The 17,112-nt window shown below is 46.6% G+C and overlaps 1 protein-coding gene and 1 long non-coding RNA gene across 3 annotated transcripts in view; one reads left to right on the top strand and one right to left on the bottom strand.

Annotated features, from left to right (window-relative positions):
* Window positions 1-11,002, bottom strand: part of LOC115094632 (phosphatidylinositol-binding clathrin assembly protein-like) — an 818,237-nt gene extending 807,235 nt beyond the window's left edge. The window contains 2 exon segments of the mRNA XM_029607889.1: window positions 10,187-10,376; window positions 10,929-11,002. Of these exon segments, the coding sequence (XP_029463749.1) occupies window positions 10,187-10,316 (130 nt within the window). The 5' untranslated portion in view covers window positions 10,317-10,376; window positions 10,929-11,002.
* LOC115094635 lies at window positions 10,700-16,385 on the top strand. 2 transcript variants are annotated; one of them, XR_003857605.1, is made up of 3 exons: window positions 10,700-10,901; window positions 15,285-15,468; window positions 16,151-16,385. It is a non-coding gene; the product is annotated as an uncharacterized LOC115094635 (long non-coding RNA). The 2 variants fall into 2 exon arrangements; XR_003857604.1 differs by having other exon boundaries at window positions 15,260-15,468.
* The last annotated feature ends 727 nt before the right edge of the window (window positions 16,386-17,112 follow it).

The raw sequence follows: 17,112 nt of genomic DNA, 5'->3' as shown, positions 1-17,112 counted from the left end.
AGCCATTAGCAGCCAGATTTGGGAAGGCCACCACTACTTATCCCTAGGATTGACAAACAAAAAACAAATCTATTCTTTAGGATTTGCTAGGTAACTTGCCAGGTAACTGATCACTGTTAGAGAGGATGTTGGGCTCAGTAGACCTTTGGTCCAATTCAGAATGGCATTTATGATGTTCTCTGTGCAGAATACAGTTTTGCCAAAATATATCCTTTTTCAAAAAATACAACAAAGCTGGCCCAATGATGATGCTATACATTGCCATGTGGAAGACACAGGCTCCATTCCCAGGACAGTATTTACAGCTCCTTTTAGGATGGGAATCCCAGTCATCACACAGTGACAACTAATGATCAAGCTTAGAGCCCATGACAGTAGATTTTTGGAAGGAGCCCTAGTATGTGACCTAGATTAAATAAAATGGAAGGGAGACATAAAATAGGAGAATGCCTCCAGGTAGGTGTAAATGATGGCTTAGGGCAGCAATTCTCAACCGGTGTGTCGCGACACACCAGTGTGTCGCCTGCTCCCGGTCTCTCCCGCTGCTCTTCCTTCCCTGCTGCCGTTGCTGCCAGGCTATCAGCACGTTCAAGCCCAGTGGGAATGGCAGCGGTGCTAGAAGAAGCTGTTGAACCCGCGGCTGGCCTTTTCTTCTTCCCGCCCCCCCCCCCCCCGTGACCCGGAATAGGAAGTGATACACAGAGTGGTGCGCGGGAAGGAGAAAGGCCGTGCCACGTGGAAAAGAAGCAGCGGCGGCGGCAGCAGCAGCCCCCGAGCAATCGAAGCAGCCGGTAATCGGGAAAGGAGAGAGCAGCACGAGTCTCCCGCGGCCGATGGGATTCTTCTTTTTGGCCTGCGGGGGCTGGAAGAGGAGGCTGCTGCAGCTACCATTTGTGCTGGGGGGGGGGGGGAAAGAGGGAAGTGAGTGAGAGAAAGACAGAGAAGCAGCCAGCCAGCGCGTAAGTGAGAAAATGTGTGTGTGATTGAGCGCCTGTGTGTAAGTGAGAGAATGTATTTGATTGAGAGAAACTGGTCAGAGCTGATGTGTGTGTATATGTGAGAGACCATGAAAGTGACTGCTCAGAGAGATGACTGATGTGTATTGAGTGTGAGAGAGAAAAAGCATAGAAGTGAGAAATCTGGGTATGTGAAAAAGCATGGGAGTAAGAAGCCTGATTATGTGAGAGAGAGCATGGGAGTGGGAAGCCTGTGTGTGTGTGTGTGCGTGCATGAGAGAGAGAGACTGGTTGGTAAGGTGACGATGTGTGTGAGAGAAAGACTGGTGTGTGTGAGAATGTGAGATAAAGAATGTGATTCAGGGAATGAGAAGCCTGTGCACATGGAGAGTGAGCATGGAAATGAGAGAGAGGTGTGAGTGTGTGTGTAACAGAAAGAAAGTGATTATGGGAATGAGAAGCCTGTGCATGTGAAGAGAGTAAGCATGGGAGTGAGAAACCTGGGTGTATGTGAGACACAGCATGGGAGTGAGAAGCCTGCATATCTTTTTTTTCTTTTTTAAATTTTTTCTTTTCAAAATTTTTCACACATAATACATGAAATGTTACAGAAGAATTTCGGTGAAAATAAGTCAGGAAAAACCAGATTAACATCTCTGAAATAACAATACTAAATATATATACACCTTAATATAGGTAATATTGGAGGCAAGAGAAAATAAGAGCGAATAACATACATTTTCAATACTCCGGAAATTAGATAGGAGAGTTACCCTATTTCTTAATAGTCGATCACACTTCAGGAGATACATTAAGATGACCCAACAAGAAATCCTTCAAGAGTGTGTGTGTGTGTGTGTGTGTGTGTGTGCATGAGAGAGGTCAGGTAACTGGTGTGTGTGTGAGAGAGAAAGAAAGTGATTATGGGAATGAGAAGCCTGTGCATGTGAAGAGAATGAGCATGGGAGTGAGAAACCTGGGTGCGTGCGAGACACAGCATGGGAGTGAGAAGCCTGTATATCTGAAATAGAACATGGGAGTGGGAAGCCTGTGTGTGTGTATATGCATGAGAGACATCAGGTGACTGGTGTGTGTTTGTGTGTGAGAAAGAAAGTGATTATGAGAATGAGAAGCCCGTGCATGTGGAGAGAACAAGCATGGGAGTGAGAGACTGGTGAGTGTGTATGTGTGTGAGACAGAGAAAGTGATTATGAGAGTGAGAAGCCCATAAATGTAAGTAGAACACGGGAGTGGGAAGCCTGAGTGTGTGTGTATGGCATGAGAGAAACTGCTCAGGAAGGTGACTGGTGTGTATGTGTGTGTCAAAGACTGTTTGGGAAATGATTGGTGTGTGAGTGTCAGAAACTGGTCATGGGGACATGACTGGTATGGTGTGTGTGTGTGTGTGAACGACATGGGCCCTAAGGAAGAGGACCACGAGTATAGAGCTTAGCTTCTACTGCTGCTTCTGGTGTGTGCTACAGCCTGCAAGAAAGAGAGTAGGAGAGCTGCTGGAGGGGGTAAGTAAAGGTGGCTTTTAAGTTTATTTTTCTTGATTGACTACCATTTTAATTATTTAATATTATGTGATGTGTCTGCTTTTTAAAAAAAATTTTATTGGTATTTGGAGAATTTTTAATAGTTTTTATGAGTTTTTAATTGTTGGATGTTATTCTGTTCATAGCTGGTTTGAAACATTTATTCTGCTTATTAGTATAGTTTTACAATTATTTCTGTGTGGGGATCTATAGCAGCTTGGCTTGTTCTGTTTTCCTAATAGGAGGTGTATTGGTTTTTAGGGCCTGATTTAATATTTGTAGTGTTGCCTTTTCATAGATAGGGTTGCTCCTGTTTGAGTGTATTCCATAATATAGGTGTAACTGTGTGCGGATTAATTTATGTGCATTACTACAGATCCTGGGAGTATGTTAGGTCGGTTCTGTGTGTTACCGAGATGAGATATTTTACTTGCATGTAAGCGTCTGTATCAGTCTTATTTGTTGTGTTTTCTCAAGAGGACATGCATTGGTGGTAAACTGCTGTCTTTTCATAAGAAGGGCTATTGAGCTTGGAAGTAGAAGGAATTTGAATTGCTGTTACTGAGATGACACCAGAATCAGAATATCTTTTTTGTAGGGTGAGTTGTATGGGGAATGTCGTAATTCTGCTTTACATCCATTATTGTGGGTCAGGGGGGTTCCCGTGGATGCAAACTGTACTTTTACATCTAGCCCCGTGATGATCATGGGTCAGTGTGTCATGCATGTGAGAACCATCTGTCAGGTGTGTCCCGACAAAAAAAAGGTTGAGAACCACTGGCTTAGGGTGCCACAGCCAAGCAGAAGCAGGGTCCAATTAAACTGGAAGCCGAATTGTATTTAAATATATATATTACCCACCTTCCCAATTAAAAAAAACAAAAACAAAAAAAACCCCCCACCCAAGACACAGGCCGATACAGTAAGGAGCTGTAGGGAGAGCTGCGTTAGTGCCGGGCGCACCCGCGGTTGCCGCATGCACAGTCCAGCTCACCTAGCGCTCGATACTGTATGTAAATAGCTTGCAAATGCAAGCTGCGTCTAAGAAGCGTCCGTGAAGCGTTAGGCCCGCGCAACCCATTTTACTGTATAGAGCGCTATACAGTATCCTGGGTGCACTGGCCTAACGCTTCACGGACACGCTGGTATCTGTCATTTCAAATGTCATTTCAAATGTCATTTCAAATGACAGGTACCAGGAAGTGGACGGTTCTCCTACGCTCGGGATTGCCAGTCCTCTCTCCTCTCCTCCCGAAGCAAGCAACAAAAGCGGAAAAAACGAAAAAAAAAAAAAGCGAAAAAAAAATAAGTAGCAAGAGAGAGAGGGGAGAGAGGACGGGCAATCCTACGCTCGGGATTGCCAGTCCTCTCTCCCCTCCTCCCGAAGCAAGGCGTGAAAAGCAGCCTTGCTTCGGGAGGAGGGGAGAGAGGACTAGCAGTGTAAAGCAACGAAGCGACTTACTTTTTTTGCAGCCCCCCTCTGGAGACGGACATCGGCGAAGACGACCGCGGCTCCCCTGCCTCCAGCTGCCTGCAAAGATAGACGCATTGTACGGGCGAAAGCGGCCCCTGTGCGTGCAATTGGGCCGCTCAAGATGTGACGTCACGAAGTTTGGCGTCACGGCATGTGACGTCACGTCTTGAGCGGCCAATTACACGCACAGGGGCCGCTTTCGCCCGTGCGATGCATCTATCTTCGCGGGCAGCTGGAGGCAGGGGAGCCACGGTCCCTCGTCGCCGATGTCCGTCTCCAGAGGGGGGCTGCAAAAAAAGTAAGTCGCTTCGTTGCTTTTCACTGCCAGCCCTCTCTCCCCTCCTCCCGAAAAGCAAGGCTGCTTTTCGCGCCTTGCTTCGGGAGGAGGGGAGAGAGGACTGGCAATCCCGAGCGTAGGATTACCCGTCCTCTCTCCCCTCTCTCTCTTGCAACTTTTTTTTTTTCGTTTTTTCGTTTTCCGCTTTCGTTGCTTCGGGAGGAGGGGAGAGGACTGGGGCTGCCCCGGAGACCAGCACCCATGGACGCGGCCAGGGCAGGTGAGCGGGGGCTGGGGGAAAGTTTGCTGCCTACCCTTACCCCTGCCTCTAACGTAGGGGTAAGGGTAGGCGGTAAGTTAGCAGGTTAAACGCGCGGCAAAACAGCAGGGTAAAAAAGCGAAAGTCGGGGCGCGCGTTACTGTATAGGAGGGAATAGCTAATTCGATCATTTACATGTAATATACATGCTGCGGGAGGAAGGGGTTACCTGGTGATTTAAGGACGCGGTAAGAGTAGGTTAAAGGGGATTGTGTATCGCAGGAAAGGCTAACGCGGCCGAAAAGTGGGTAGAAAGCGGGTTAGGCACAGGGTAACCGCGGCCGCACTTTACTGTATTGACCTGACAGTAAGGTCAAAAGTGTCAGTCCCCTAAAAAAAAAAAAAAATACATAAATAAAATAAACATAGAAATGTCAGTTGTTAAACTGACAAGTGCAAAAATGGGTATAATGAGTGAAAGCAACAGCAGTATTGTACAACGATGTGGATTATCAGGCCGATACAGTAAGGACGCATAAGAAAGAGTGCGGCAGTGCCGGGCGCACCCTCACTTGCCGCGCGCACAATTTGTTTCACATACCGCCCGATACAGTATTCAAATGAGACGCAAATGCAAGCGGCGTCCAAAGCGCGTCCATGATGCGGTAGGCGTGCGCAATCCATTTTACTGTATAGAGCGGTATACAGCGCCTATACAGTATCCTGGGTGCACTGGTACCTGTCATTTCAAATAAGAACATAAGAATTGCCATACTGGGTGAGACCAAGGGTCCATCAAGCCCAGTATCCTGTTTCCAACAGTGGCCAATCCAAGTCACAAGTACCTGGCAAGAACCCAAACATTAAATAAATCTCAAGCTACTTTTGCTTATTCTGGCAATGAATTCCAGAGCTTAACTATGCACCGAGTGAAAAAGAATTGTCTTCAATTTGTTTTAAATGAGCTACTTGCTAACTTCATGGAGTGCCTCCTAGTCCTTCTATTATCTGAAAGAGTAAATAACCGATTTACATTAACTTTTTCAAGTCCTTTCATGATTTTGTATATTTCTATCGTATCCCCCGCTCAGTTGTCTTCTCCAAACTGAAGAGCCCTAACTTCCTTACCCTTACCTCATAGGGCAGCTGCTCCATGCCACTTATTTTGGTCACCCTTCTCTGCCCTTTCTCTAGTACAACTATATATTTTTTGAGATGCGGCAACCAGAACTGCACACAGTATTCAAGATGTGGTCTCACTATTGAGTGATACAGAGGCATTATGACATCCGCTCAATTTAGTTTTATAATTCCCGTCACTTCCTTAGAAAGCCCCTGTATTTATCCCATGCTTTCTGTAATTAAGATATTGTTTTCATCTCCACCACCTCCACTGGGAAGCTATTCCATGCATCCACCATCCTCTCTGTAAAGAAGTATTTCCTAAGATTACTTCTGAGTCTACCCGCTTTCACCCTCATCACATGAGCCCTCAGTTTTAGAGCCTCCTGTACATGGAAATCTCTGAGATATTTAAATGTCTCTATCACCTTTCCTCTAAGGTATACATGTTTAGATCTTTAAGTCTATCCTCATATGGTTTACAACAAAGACCACTGACCATTTTAGTAGGCACTCACTGGACAGGCTCCATCCTGTTTATATCCTTTTGAAGGTGCAGTCTCCAGAATTGTAAGCCAAATGAGGTCTCAATAGCTTTTAGCTGTGGGGTTCAAAGCAAAACTTCATGCGTAGTTTTGTTTTGACTACCACCTCCAAAAAATTACCCACAGAAATCTGTGCCTGTTTTCTCTGAGGGTAACTTTTTGGAACAAAACTATATGCATAGTTCTATTTTCTGCTTTTCTCTCATAGTAATTGGATAAAACTATGAAAATGTTTCCCATTAGGATACTAAATTCCGTTTTTTCCATTTTAAACTCAATAGTTTCCAGATTTGTTTGGTTAGGCAAAAGGCCTAGGACCTTCTTTAAAGTATTCTTCCCTAGGGAACTTGGCCTACCAAACTTTCATCCATACCAAAAAGCAATTCGCTTAAAAAGCATCATTGCTTAGCATAAGAGATCAAAGGACAACATACGAACATAAGAACTGCCATGCTGGGTCAGACCAAGTTCCAGCATCCTATCTCCAACAGTGGCAAATCCAGGTCATAAGTACCTAGCAGATCCCATAAAGTAGATCTAGTTCCTGTTATTCACTCCCAGGGGTAGCAATAGCTTTCTTTAGTCTGCCTGTGTTATGGACTTTTCCTCCAGGAACTTGTCCAAACCTCTTTTAAACCCCACTATGTTAGTCACCTTAATCACATCCTCTGGCAACAGATTCCACAGCTTGATAGTGCACTGACTGAAAAAGTACTTTTTACGATTTGTTTTGAATGTGATTGTTATTAATTTTATGGAGTGTCCCCTTGTTTTGGTGTTATTTGAAAGGGTACATAACCGTTCTTTATTTACCCATTCCACAAATATTGGATAGACTTAGAAAAAGAGTGAGCTATGGAAAATGGTTTACTTTTTTCCCCCCTGGGTATCCACAAGAGGCCAGGCAAAGCCAGCGGGACAAAGCAGTTTGCCTATCGGTAAATAGGGTTCTCCATAGACAGCAGAACGAACTGGCCATTATGTATGGAGTGATGTCATCTGATAGTACCAACATGGACCCAGTGCTCAGAACTCAGATAAAGTTTTTCTAAGCATGCATGGGAGTTCCTGCATATGCGTGCTGCCTTGTAAGCCCCTTAGTTTCTTCCAGAGCTTAAGCTGTAGCAAGGTAGTCAGCTCTCCAGGGAGGTGGATGGGCATTAAGAATGGCTAATTCATCCCGCAGGAAAGTGGCTAATTCATCCCTCAGGAAAGTGGATGGTTCTCCTACAGACCCCGCTGCCTTGAGCGCCCGGCTGGACGTCCAAGCCGGAAGTCCGAGGTCGCAGCTTGGACATCCAGCCTGGGCGCTCAAGGCAGGAGGAAGGCCCATGAACGTCTGTCGGTATTGAAGCAAGTACCACACACTAGTTACTCACCAAAATACTCTTTCTTCATGTGCAGCACCAGCTCCTTTCTCCAGTTCCAGGAACTTACCGCACAGGCTGGAGCATGGACTGGCCTGTGGCAGGCCAGCACCATCAGCCTCAGGGTCCCCCGGGGCCCCGTAGTGCGAGTCCGAGTAGCTGGAGCGAGGGCCGACGTGCCGCTGGTCGAAGCCCATGCCAATGCTGCTGTACCGGTTGCTGCTGGGCCTGCTGCCGCTGTCGTAGCCGGTCAGGGCGCGGCGTGCGTTCATGCACCTTCCCGCTGCCTCGAGCACCCGCCTGGACGTCCAAGACGGGCGCTCAAGGCAGCGGGAAGGTGCATGAACGCACGCCATGACCTCGGACGTCCAGCCGGGCGCTCAGGTCATGTCGTGCGTTCATGCACCTTCCCGCTGCCTGCAGGGCCGCTTCTGCCCAGATCCACAGTCCAACTCGGCAGGAGCGTCCCTTTTGCCTCTACATCAGGTAAGCTGCAAATTCCTGACTTGCTCCCACCAGCCCGATCTCCAGTAGGGTTCATGCTAACGTGGCAGCTGCACACGGCGTCCGGGCCAGGACGACTCCCGATCCCAGCTTTCTTTCCCTCAGCTGAGCGGGATAATCCGGGCTGGGGCTCGCGGATTCAACGCTTCCAGCTTCGAGGACTCCGTCTCGGTTTCTAGCGCTGGGGTGCACCTTTCTGTACGGGCTTGCTGCCGCTGTCATAGCCGGTCAGGGCGCAGCGTGCGTTCATGCACCTTCCCGCTGCCTCGAGCGCCAGCCTGGACGTCCAAGACGGGCGCTCAAGGCAGCGGGAAGGTGCATGAATGCACGCCATGACCTCGGACGTCCAGCCGGGCGCTCAGGTCACGGCGTGCGTTCATGCACCTTCCCGCTGCCTTGAGCGCCCGCCTGGACGACCAAGTTGGGCACTCAAGGCAGCAGGAAAAGACAGAAAGGCACAGACACACAGTACATAGAACTTTACAACAGATTAGTTTATGAACTCTACCCCACAACAAACATAACTATAATACTATGTGTGATAAAACTACCCGGGTAAGTACCTTGGTACAACTAGTCATGAACTACTTCGCTAAATGTCTATATCTAATGATATATTGTAACCGAACATTTAACGGCACCTGTTAGAATGTACTATAGTACGCTTTTACCCTCATTAAATATGTGCCTACATGTAAACCGTTGCGATGGTATTTAACTTAGCAACGGTATAGAAAAGTTTTTAAATAAAATAAATATATATATACTTCATATTCTATCCCATTGTGTGTTCCAAACAAGTATGCATATAAACCTATATTAAACAATATGTTAAAAGGGGGAAGCCTTTTATTTGCTGAATAAAATCTCATAACACAATGTCACATGCCTCCAACTCCTATAAAATCTAACTGTCAAAATGTGATTAAGAGTCAAAGCATCAGATCACATAAGCTCTCTTTTAATACCGTTATACTAACTCCCAGTCAAAAACAAAATCCAGTTCAAAACTCTTTTTCAGCTGACTACCTCTCTCAATTTCTGTTCTCCTACATCCCAAATGAACTCCATTCTGCCTATATTTCCTCCCACATCTGGCTTCTGCTAGATTAATCTGCACAAGATTATGTACATTCAGCTGTTTCGCTCCCAAACTCTTGAACAAAATACAGCTTTCCTTAGCCAAGAGACTTCCTACCTCACCAGAAAAGAGCCAAGACCTGGTTATTCAGCCAGGCCTTTCCCTAACTCCATCTCCAAAATGTGTCAAAACTGCAGTGGTTATCCCTGGACCAAGCCTTGAGATCCAGCATTATTCTCTGCCAAGCCTTAAAGATCTCTCCCTGCCCTGGATCTAGGTTCCTGTCCCTTTCTACAATAGCACTATTGTATTTTTCACTTACCCTTAAGTATCCTTAAATTACTTAATCCCATTCACCTCTAATCATAATCTGACATGTCCTCCTTTGTGTTTCCCTACCTTATGTAAATTGTAAACTGTTCATTACCAAAATATAATCCACCTTGAGACCTTCTTGGTTCAAGAGGAATATCAAATGTTTACAAATAAATGGCTTAAATGTTTCATATTAGCTGTGCGCTTTAAATATTACCCCGGAATCCTAACAGCCGATGTTCACTCATCAACCACGCTGGTCTCTCTCTTCCGTTCTACAGACGAAACCATTCCCTCCAAACCCTACATTCTCGCTGGACTCGCCAATCTGTCCTGCACTTGAAAAATACTAAAGTCATGAGAAAACGTTTCCAACACAATTAGCAGACCCGTGGGATATAGGAAAGCCCAAGGAGAATATGAAGGTTAGCCATTCTTTCAAATGATTTTCAAAGTTATGCCCGGAGCCCATGATGCACGTAAAGAGAGCCTCCTCGGAGGATGCCCATACCGGAAAACCTCTCCCAAACGCAAATTTCAAGCCTCCGGCAGAATGCAGCAACCGATGAGACTCGAGGCTTACTGGGGGATACTTACAAATCCAAGCCAGGGCAGGGAAGGAGGATGGATTGCGAGTCAAAGGAGAACCGCTCCCGGGTCCTCCACTCATCCTCCCCCCCACCCCCACTCCCACTCCCACTCCCAGTGCAGGAGAAAGAAGGCGAAAAGGCCAGTCGGGGTTACTTACAGTCCAGGTGCTTCCTTTTGGGGCCCATGACTTCGTGAGTCGTCGCCTTGCAGACGGCTTTGGAGATAGCCGAGCCGGTGACACTGTGCTGGGCCGCCGTGATCCGGTCGGTGATGGACTGGCCCGACATCCTTCCACCCTCAGTCCGCAAAGCAGGAGAGACGAAGTCGAGCAGGGCCCCGCGGCGGAGCTGGGTGAATACGAGACCGGGCCCCACACCAACCAAATAAAACCAGTGAAAATTAAACAAAAAAAAAATTTACGAACTGAAGTTCCCGAGTGTCACAAAAGCCTGTCGGGTCCGTTTATTTCCCTCCCCTCCCCCTTCCCCAAGCTCGTCAGCAGCACATCCGCAGAGATGGGGGACCAGTATCCGAGAGCCTCTCTCCCCCCTCCTCCCGAGCGCGCGCGTGTTCGATTTCGGCTACTTTTCCGTTACAATTTCTCCTCCGGCTTGTTGCAGGGTTGCCGTTTATATCAAAAGAAGAAGAAGCCGTTTGAATATTACGGGTTCGAAATAATCTTGAGGGGGGCCACCCCCTTTTATTTCCGTCTTATATATATATGGATATATAATTTATGTTTTTGGTCTACGAGAAAAGGTATGAGGAGGGACGACAAACAACAACAACAAAAAAATATATATATATCCAACGGACGAGGAGAAAGAGAGAAAATGTGCGTGAGGGGAAGAAAAGAAGCCGCGTCCGGAGAGGTGGGGAGATCCTCTGCTCTCACTCACACCACGTCCCTCCTGTCCGCCCCTCGGCAGCACTTCTTGTTCTTTTTTTTTTTCTTTTCCGGTTTTTCTTTCACATTTCATTCCTAGACAAAATGGCGGCGGCGCTGCGTCAGCTGACAGAGCCGGCTGCAAAAAAAAAAAAAAAAGAGCTGGGGGGGGGGGGGTAGCGGGCGGAGCTGGTTTAAGGAGGAACCGGCCGAGCTACTACAGTTTGGTGGGGGCGGGGCTGTCTGGGTGAATGTGGAGTTTAGAGTAAATGCTATACGACGAAATAACAGACAGAGGGACTGCGTAGATCGTTTGTAGGAGAAAAACAAAAAATTAATAAAAGGCAGTTCAGAGGCTGTTCATAGAAAATAAAAGGGTTCCAGATGCTCCCCCGCCCTCACGAAAAGACATAGGGGAGGGCAGAGGTGGAGTGTGGAAACAGGGAAGGAGACAGCTGGATGGCAAATATCATTTAAGGTAGAATGATAAAGCGAAGTTGCTCACCTAAAACAGGTGTTTTCTGTGGACAGTGAGACAATCACTGATGGAATTACATCATCCAAAGACGCTGAGGCGAAGCCTGATCTGTAGCTGAATTTTCGAGAATTGTCCAGCGCATGCGTCATAGCATGGTGCCAATAGCCCTTATACACTGGCTACTCCTCCCATCTCAGTCACTTGTAATAGCTGAGAAGAGAACAGAAACTAGCAAAACAGGCAACAAGCCAAACAACATACAGAATGCTGTGGGGAGGGGGTGGTGTAACCGTCTCTAAAGGTCAGTAAGGAGGTCCAGACAACTGATCCGTAAAGATAGACTTTTATTGCCAGCAAGATGAAAACAACACCCCCCTCAACGAAAAACGAAGACAACTGATGGATAGTGTACCCCAAGTATGGTCCGAACAGAACCCGGGAGGAATAGCTATCGACGCTACCCCCATATGGATAGAGATGAAACAGAATGCACAGGTGATCAATCAACCTCAATACCCCATTCCATATATGGCCAGGCAAGGAATCCAGATACATCTGCAGAGACTGTATGATTTGGGCATTCTCCGGCGAATCCGATCTGCTTGGAACACCCCTTTGTTACCCGTAAAGAAACCTGGATCTAATGATTATCGGCCAGTACAAGATTTGAGGAGAATAAACAATCAAGTGGCAGATCTAGTAGCCCTCGTACCAAATCCATATTCAATCTTGGCTCAAGTCTCTCCTGTGTCAAAGTGGTACAGTGTCATTGATCTCAAAGATGCTTTCTTCTCCGTTCCGGTAGCGGAGGAATGTCAGAAGATTTTTGCCTTCACATGGGAAAATGCGCACACTGGAATAAAGCAGCAGTACACATGGACTCGCTTGCCTCAAGGGTTCAAGCACTCACCTACGTTGTTTGGTGAGCAACTGGCAAAAGACTTGAAGATGTACCAAGTCATGTATGGGCCAGTGATACAGTATGTGGATGACCTTCTGTTGTTTCGAGAAACGTATCTTGAATGTGCAGTAGCCACCCTCCACTTGTTAAAGACGTTGTACTCCAAAGGATACTGTGCAATTAAAAAGAAAGCGCAAATTTGTGAATTGGAAGTGGAATATTTGGGCTTCCAAATCCGTGAAGGCACTCGTTGTCTTGGAATCTCTCGTACTAGTTCAATACGAGGTCAACCTGTATCCACTTGCAAGAAAGAGCTCCGAGCGTTCCTCGGAGCTACGGGATACTGTAGATTGTGGATTGCCAACTATGCGATTATTGCCCAACCCCTGTACGACAAGTTACGAGGAAAAGAATCGGAATCTCATCCCTTCCAGTGGGAAGGACATGAACTAGCAAATCTGCATCAACTGAAAGAAGCCTTGATCTCACCCCCTGCTCTAGGATTACCTGATGTAATGAAACCCTTCCATCTGTTCATCGATGAAAAGAAAGGAATGGCCATTGGGGTATTGACTCAAACCTTTGAATCATAGGAACGACCTGTTGCATATCTGTCAAAAGGAATGGACAATGTTGCAAAAGGATGGCTTGGTTGACTTCAAAGCATTGCTGCTGCATGCTTACTGATACCCGAAGCTGTTAAGCTAACATTTGGACAGACTTTACAAGTAACAACTCCTCATACTATTCAAGGACTGCTAGAGACTCATGGACCAAAATGGATGACTAATTCACGTCTCGTCAAGTATTAAGCCTTACTGTGTGAAACACCTGAACTTCAAATACAAGACAGCAAAAACTTGAACCCGGCCACTCTTATGCCGGCACCTGAACCAGTTGCCCATGACTGTGAAGAAGTCATGACTACAATACATTCCAGTAGACCAGACCTGAGGGATCAATCCTGGCAAGGAGCTTGGACTTTATTCACTGATGGGAGCAGCCAAATCATTCATGAGATACGGGTTACAGTGGGAACGTGTCACTGATTGTCCCGCTGTCCATGGAAAACACCTGTTACAGGTGAGCAACTTTGCTTTTTCTGTGGACAAGCAGGACACCAGTCACTGATGGGACCCCCTAGTTGAAGTGGGTCAAGGAAGAATAGGTGCTAATAGATAGAACTCCTCGAGAGGATGTGAAGGACAGCAAAATCAAAACAGGAATCAGAAGTAGCATCCCTATCAAGGCAATAGTGATGTGCAAAGGTGTGGTTAGAGGACCACATTGCCGCCTTACAAATGTCTAGAGGAGAAGCAAAGTTGAGAAAAGCAGCAGTACAGCCAGTACACGGACCTGGTGAGCCATGACCTTGCCAGGAGAAGCAAGACTTCCTCTCAGTTGCAATATGTATATTTGCATTTTTTATCCCTCTGTTATCTGTAAACCGATGTGATATGCCTATGAACATCGGTATATAAAAGTTTTAAATAAATAAATAAAGTATAGCAGAAGCAAATGAAAGAAGTGAGCCAAGGAGACAGAGTTTACTTGACTGGAGAGCCAGGCCTGTTAAGGTAGCAAGCCACAAAGAGTTGAACATTGTCTAGTGGCTTGGATCTGCTGGAGACAGATTTGGATGGCAAGAACACAGTCCAGGACATACAGCCTTTCAGCCTCCGGAGAAGTATGAAGAGGAGGCGGTAACACGGCAAGGAGATAGACTGCTGTAGGTGAAATTGAGAAACCACCTTGGGTAGGAATTTGGAATGGGTTCGAAAGACCACCTTGTTTGGAAAGAATTGTAGATAGGGAGGATAAACTAGAGCTCACTGATTCTGCGAGATAAGGTCACCGCAAAGAGAAAAGCCACTTTCCAAGCCAAGATGTGAGGCAGGGCAGTCTCCAAAGGCTCAAAGCGGGGGCAAGTAATGCAGTCCAAAATAAAAGTGAGATCCCATTGGGCGAAAGAACAAATAATACGAGGAAGCTTAATGTTGAAAAGCCCTTTCATGAAGTGTATGACAATAGGCTCTTGAGAGAGAGGGCGGCCTTGAACTCGAGAATGATGAGCCACAATGGCAGCAAGTTGAACCCTCACCGAAGAAGTTTGTAAGCCCACATCAAAGAGGTGAAGGAGATAGTGGAGCAGAAAGGTGGGACATTCTGCTGCAATGATACTATGATATGCACATGATATTGAGAACTGTATCAATTTATGAGCATAGGAATGTCTTGTAGAAGTTTTGCGAGGATCTCGCAAATTTGCTGAAGCTTGGATCTTCAGTAGCCCTGAAGAAGTCAAGCCAAGAGAGCTAGGCAGCCTGGGTTGTGATGAAGGATACCTCCCTGCTGCATGAGAAGATCCAGCTGGAGCAACAGAGGAGTCGGTGTGGCTAAAGAGAGATATCAAAGCCAAGGAAACCAAGGTTGAAGGGGCCAAGACAGTGCAATGAAGATGATCCAAGCCTTGTTACTGCAGATTTTGAATAGAGCTCTGGAGATCAGAGGCAGAGATGGAAAAGCATACATGAGAGGACCTAGCCATGAAATGGCAAATGTATCTTGTACCAGTGCATCCGGAGCAGGCAGTTTTGAACAGTAACTGGGAAGGAGATGATTTTGTGGAGATACAAACAGGTCTATCCATGGAAACTCCCATTGTAGAAACAGGGCAATGAATAACATCTGGGTGTAGGCTCCACTCATGGGATTGAAGATGTCAACTGAGTGAATCCACAAAAACGCTCAAGTGGGCCAGAATGTAGATCTCCAATAGATGAAGCCCTTGATGAAGGGCCCACTTACAAATGATCAGGGCCTCCATGCACAGGGGAAGGGAACCCATCCCTCTTTGCTTATTCAGGTAGTACATAGCGTTAAATGAACCAAAGTTTGAAAGTTAGCAGGGCTTTGCAGACAGTTCTCAGTTCAAGTAGGTTGATATGGAGCTTTATTTCCGCAGGAGTAAATGTGCCTTGTATTGTCAGGTGCTGGCAATGGGCGTCCCAACCTAGACATCCGTCACTGGGAGGATGTCTATTGGAGGTGTATAAATGCTCCTCCCAGAGAAGAGAAAGTTATAATTCAGCCAAAGTTGAAGTCCTTGGAAGAGTTGGCAAGGAACTTGAATTCTGTATGAAAAAAGCTGAAGGAACTGGTTCTAGTGAAGACGTAAGTACCATTGGAGGAGACTCATGAAAAGGCGAGTGAGAATTATGAATGCTATCATGGACACCATGTGACTTAAGAGGTGAAGGAAAAGGCAAGAGTAGTATAATGGGTACACGATCAATCAAACTGATTGACAGGTGAGATAAGGATGACAGCAGCCAATCAGCGTTTACTTCCGGTCTAAGCCCCGCCCATGCCCCGCCCACTCCCTATAGAAGTCAATGGGGGCGTGGGCACGCCCCCTCCCGCCTCATCCCGCCCTCGACCACGCCCCCAGGTCACAACCCTTCCGCCCCAGGCCACACCCCTTCCGCCACAGCCCCCGCCCCTGGCCCCGCCCCAGACCCCATCGATGCTCCTCCCCCCAATAAAAGTGAATGGGGAGCCCCTCCCACACCCCACACCGCCCCCATGATGTCACGGATGGCCCCGCCCACACCCCAGCCCCAAGCCACACCCCCTGTGACGGCGCAGGTATGACATCACCGGAAGTCCACCCCACACCACCCCCCAAAAACACACCCCCTAAAATTTACGTCATCAGAAAGGGTCCTGTCGCTTTTTTAGTATAAAACAATTTTTAAAAAAGTTGTCCTCTTACAGTGGAGGGAGGTGGATCCACCCTCCTTTTGGGTGTGGAGAAACCTCTTATATACAATGATGCATATGGAGTCTTTTTCAGCCAAGGGACCTCCTCGCTTGCGGAAGAAATTCTTAGACGTTTGGGAGCCATATCTGCAATCGCTTCCTCATCAGGCTCGGAGCCGTATTCTCAACAATTGACACTACCACGCCTTGAGATTGGTTCGACGTTCTCAGGAGTTTATTTTTTTTCTCCATTCCACACCGTGATGGAAGTACACGCGCTTGGTATGGACTGGAATTCCTTCAGAGAGGCGGACGGCCATGAGTCAACGGAGAGGGGGGAGTAGGGTGGGGAGGGAGGGTTAGGGGGTTTATGCTCTGGTTCAGACATTGCTGTAATTGTCAGTATTGCTGGGGGTAGTGGCAGAACAACCTGCGCCCAGACAAATGTAACCTGATACTTTGCAAAACTTTAATAAAATGTTTAAACATAAAACAATTTTTATTAGTTTTCACCAAACAACCTAAGTGTACATAATCTAGGAGGGCGGTTACTTAACCCTCACCAGACAGAACCACACGTAAGGTATGAACAAATACTGTCTATCTTATCCCTATCCCCCCCTGTCGCTTTTTTAATGATGTCAGAATTAATGGACTCTGGCTGTTTTTGATGATTTCACCGGAAGTACAATACAAAAGTTCCGAAATATACGCTCCTAGAACATCCTGATGCCTTTTAATGATGTCAGAGCCGGAAGTATGCTTTTAAAATGCGCCCCTAGAACATCCTTACGTCTTTTAATGATGACAGAGCAGGAAATATGCTTTTTTTCTAGCCCCTCTGTTTAAAAAAAAAAAAAATACAAGCTGTTAGGAGGCAGGAAAACTGTGGCTCATTCTGATGACAAGGATTTGGTTTTTAAAACAAGTGATTGCTTGAAGCTACATGTGGTGAACTGCAGACAATGTATTTTTTCACATAGGCACGATCAAACTTTGCAAAAGACAGGCTTTTTTTTTTGCAAAGACCAGGGACCGGAGTAGTTTATGGGTACG

The sequence above is a fragment of the Rhinatrema bivittatum genome, chromosome 6, assembly GCF_901001135.1.
Source record: "Rhinatrema bivittatum chromosome 6, aRhiBiv1.1, whole genome shotgun sequence".
Taxonomy (NCBI): Eukaryota; Metazoa; Chordata; class Amphibia; order Gymnophiona; family Rhinatrematidae; genus Rhinatrema; species Rhinatrema bivittatum.
The sequence above is the reverse complement of the archived record's forward strand: the minus strand, read 5'-3'. Positions and strand labels throughout refer to the sequence as shown.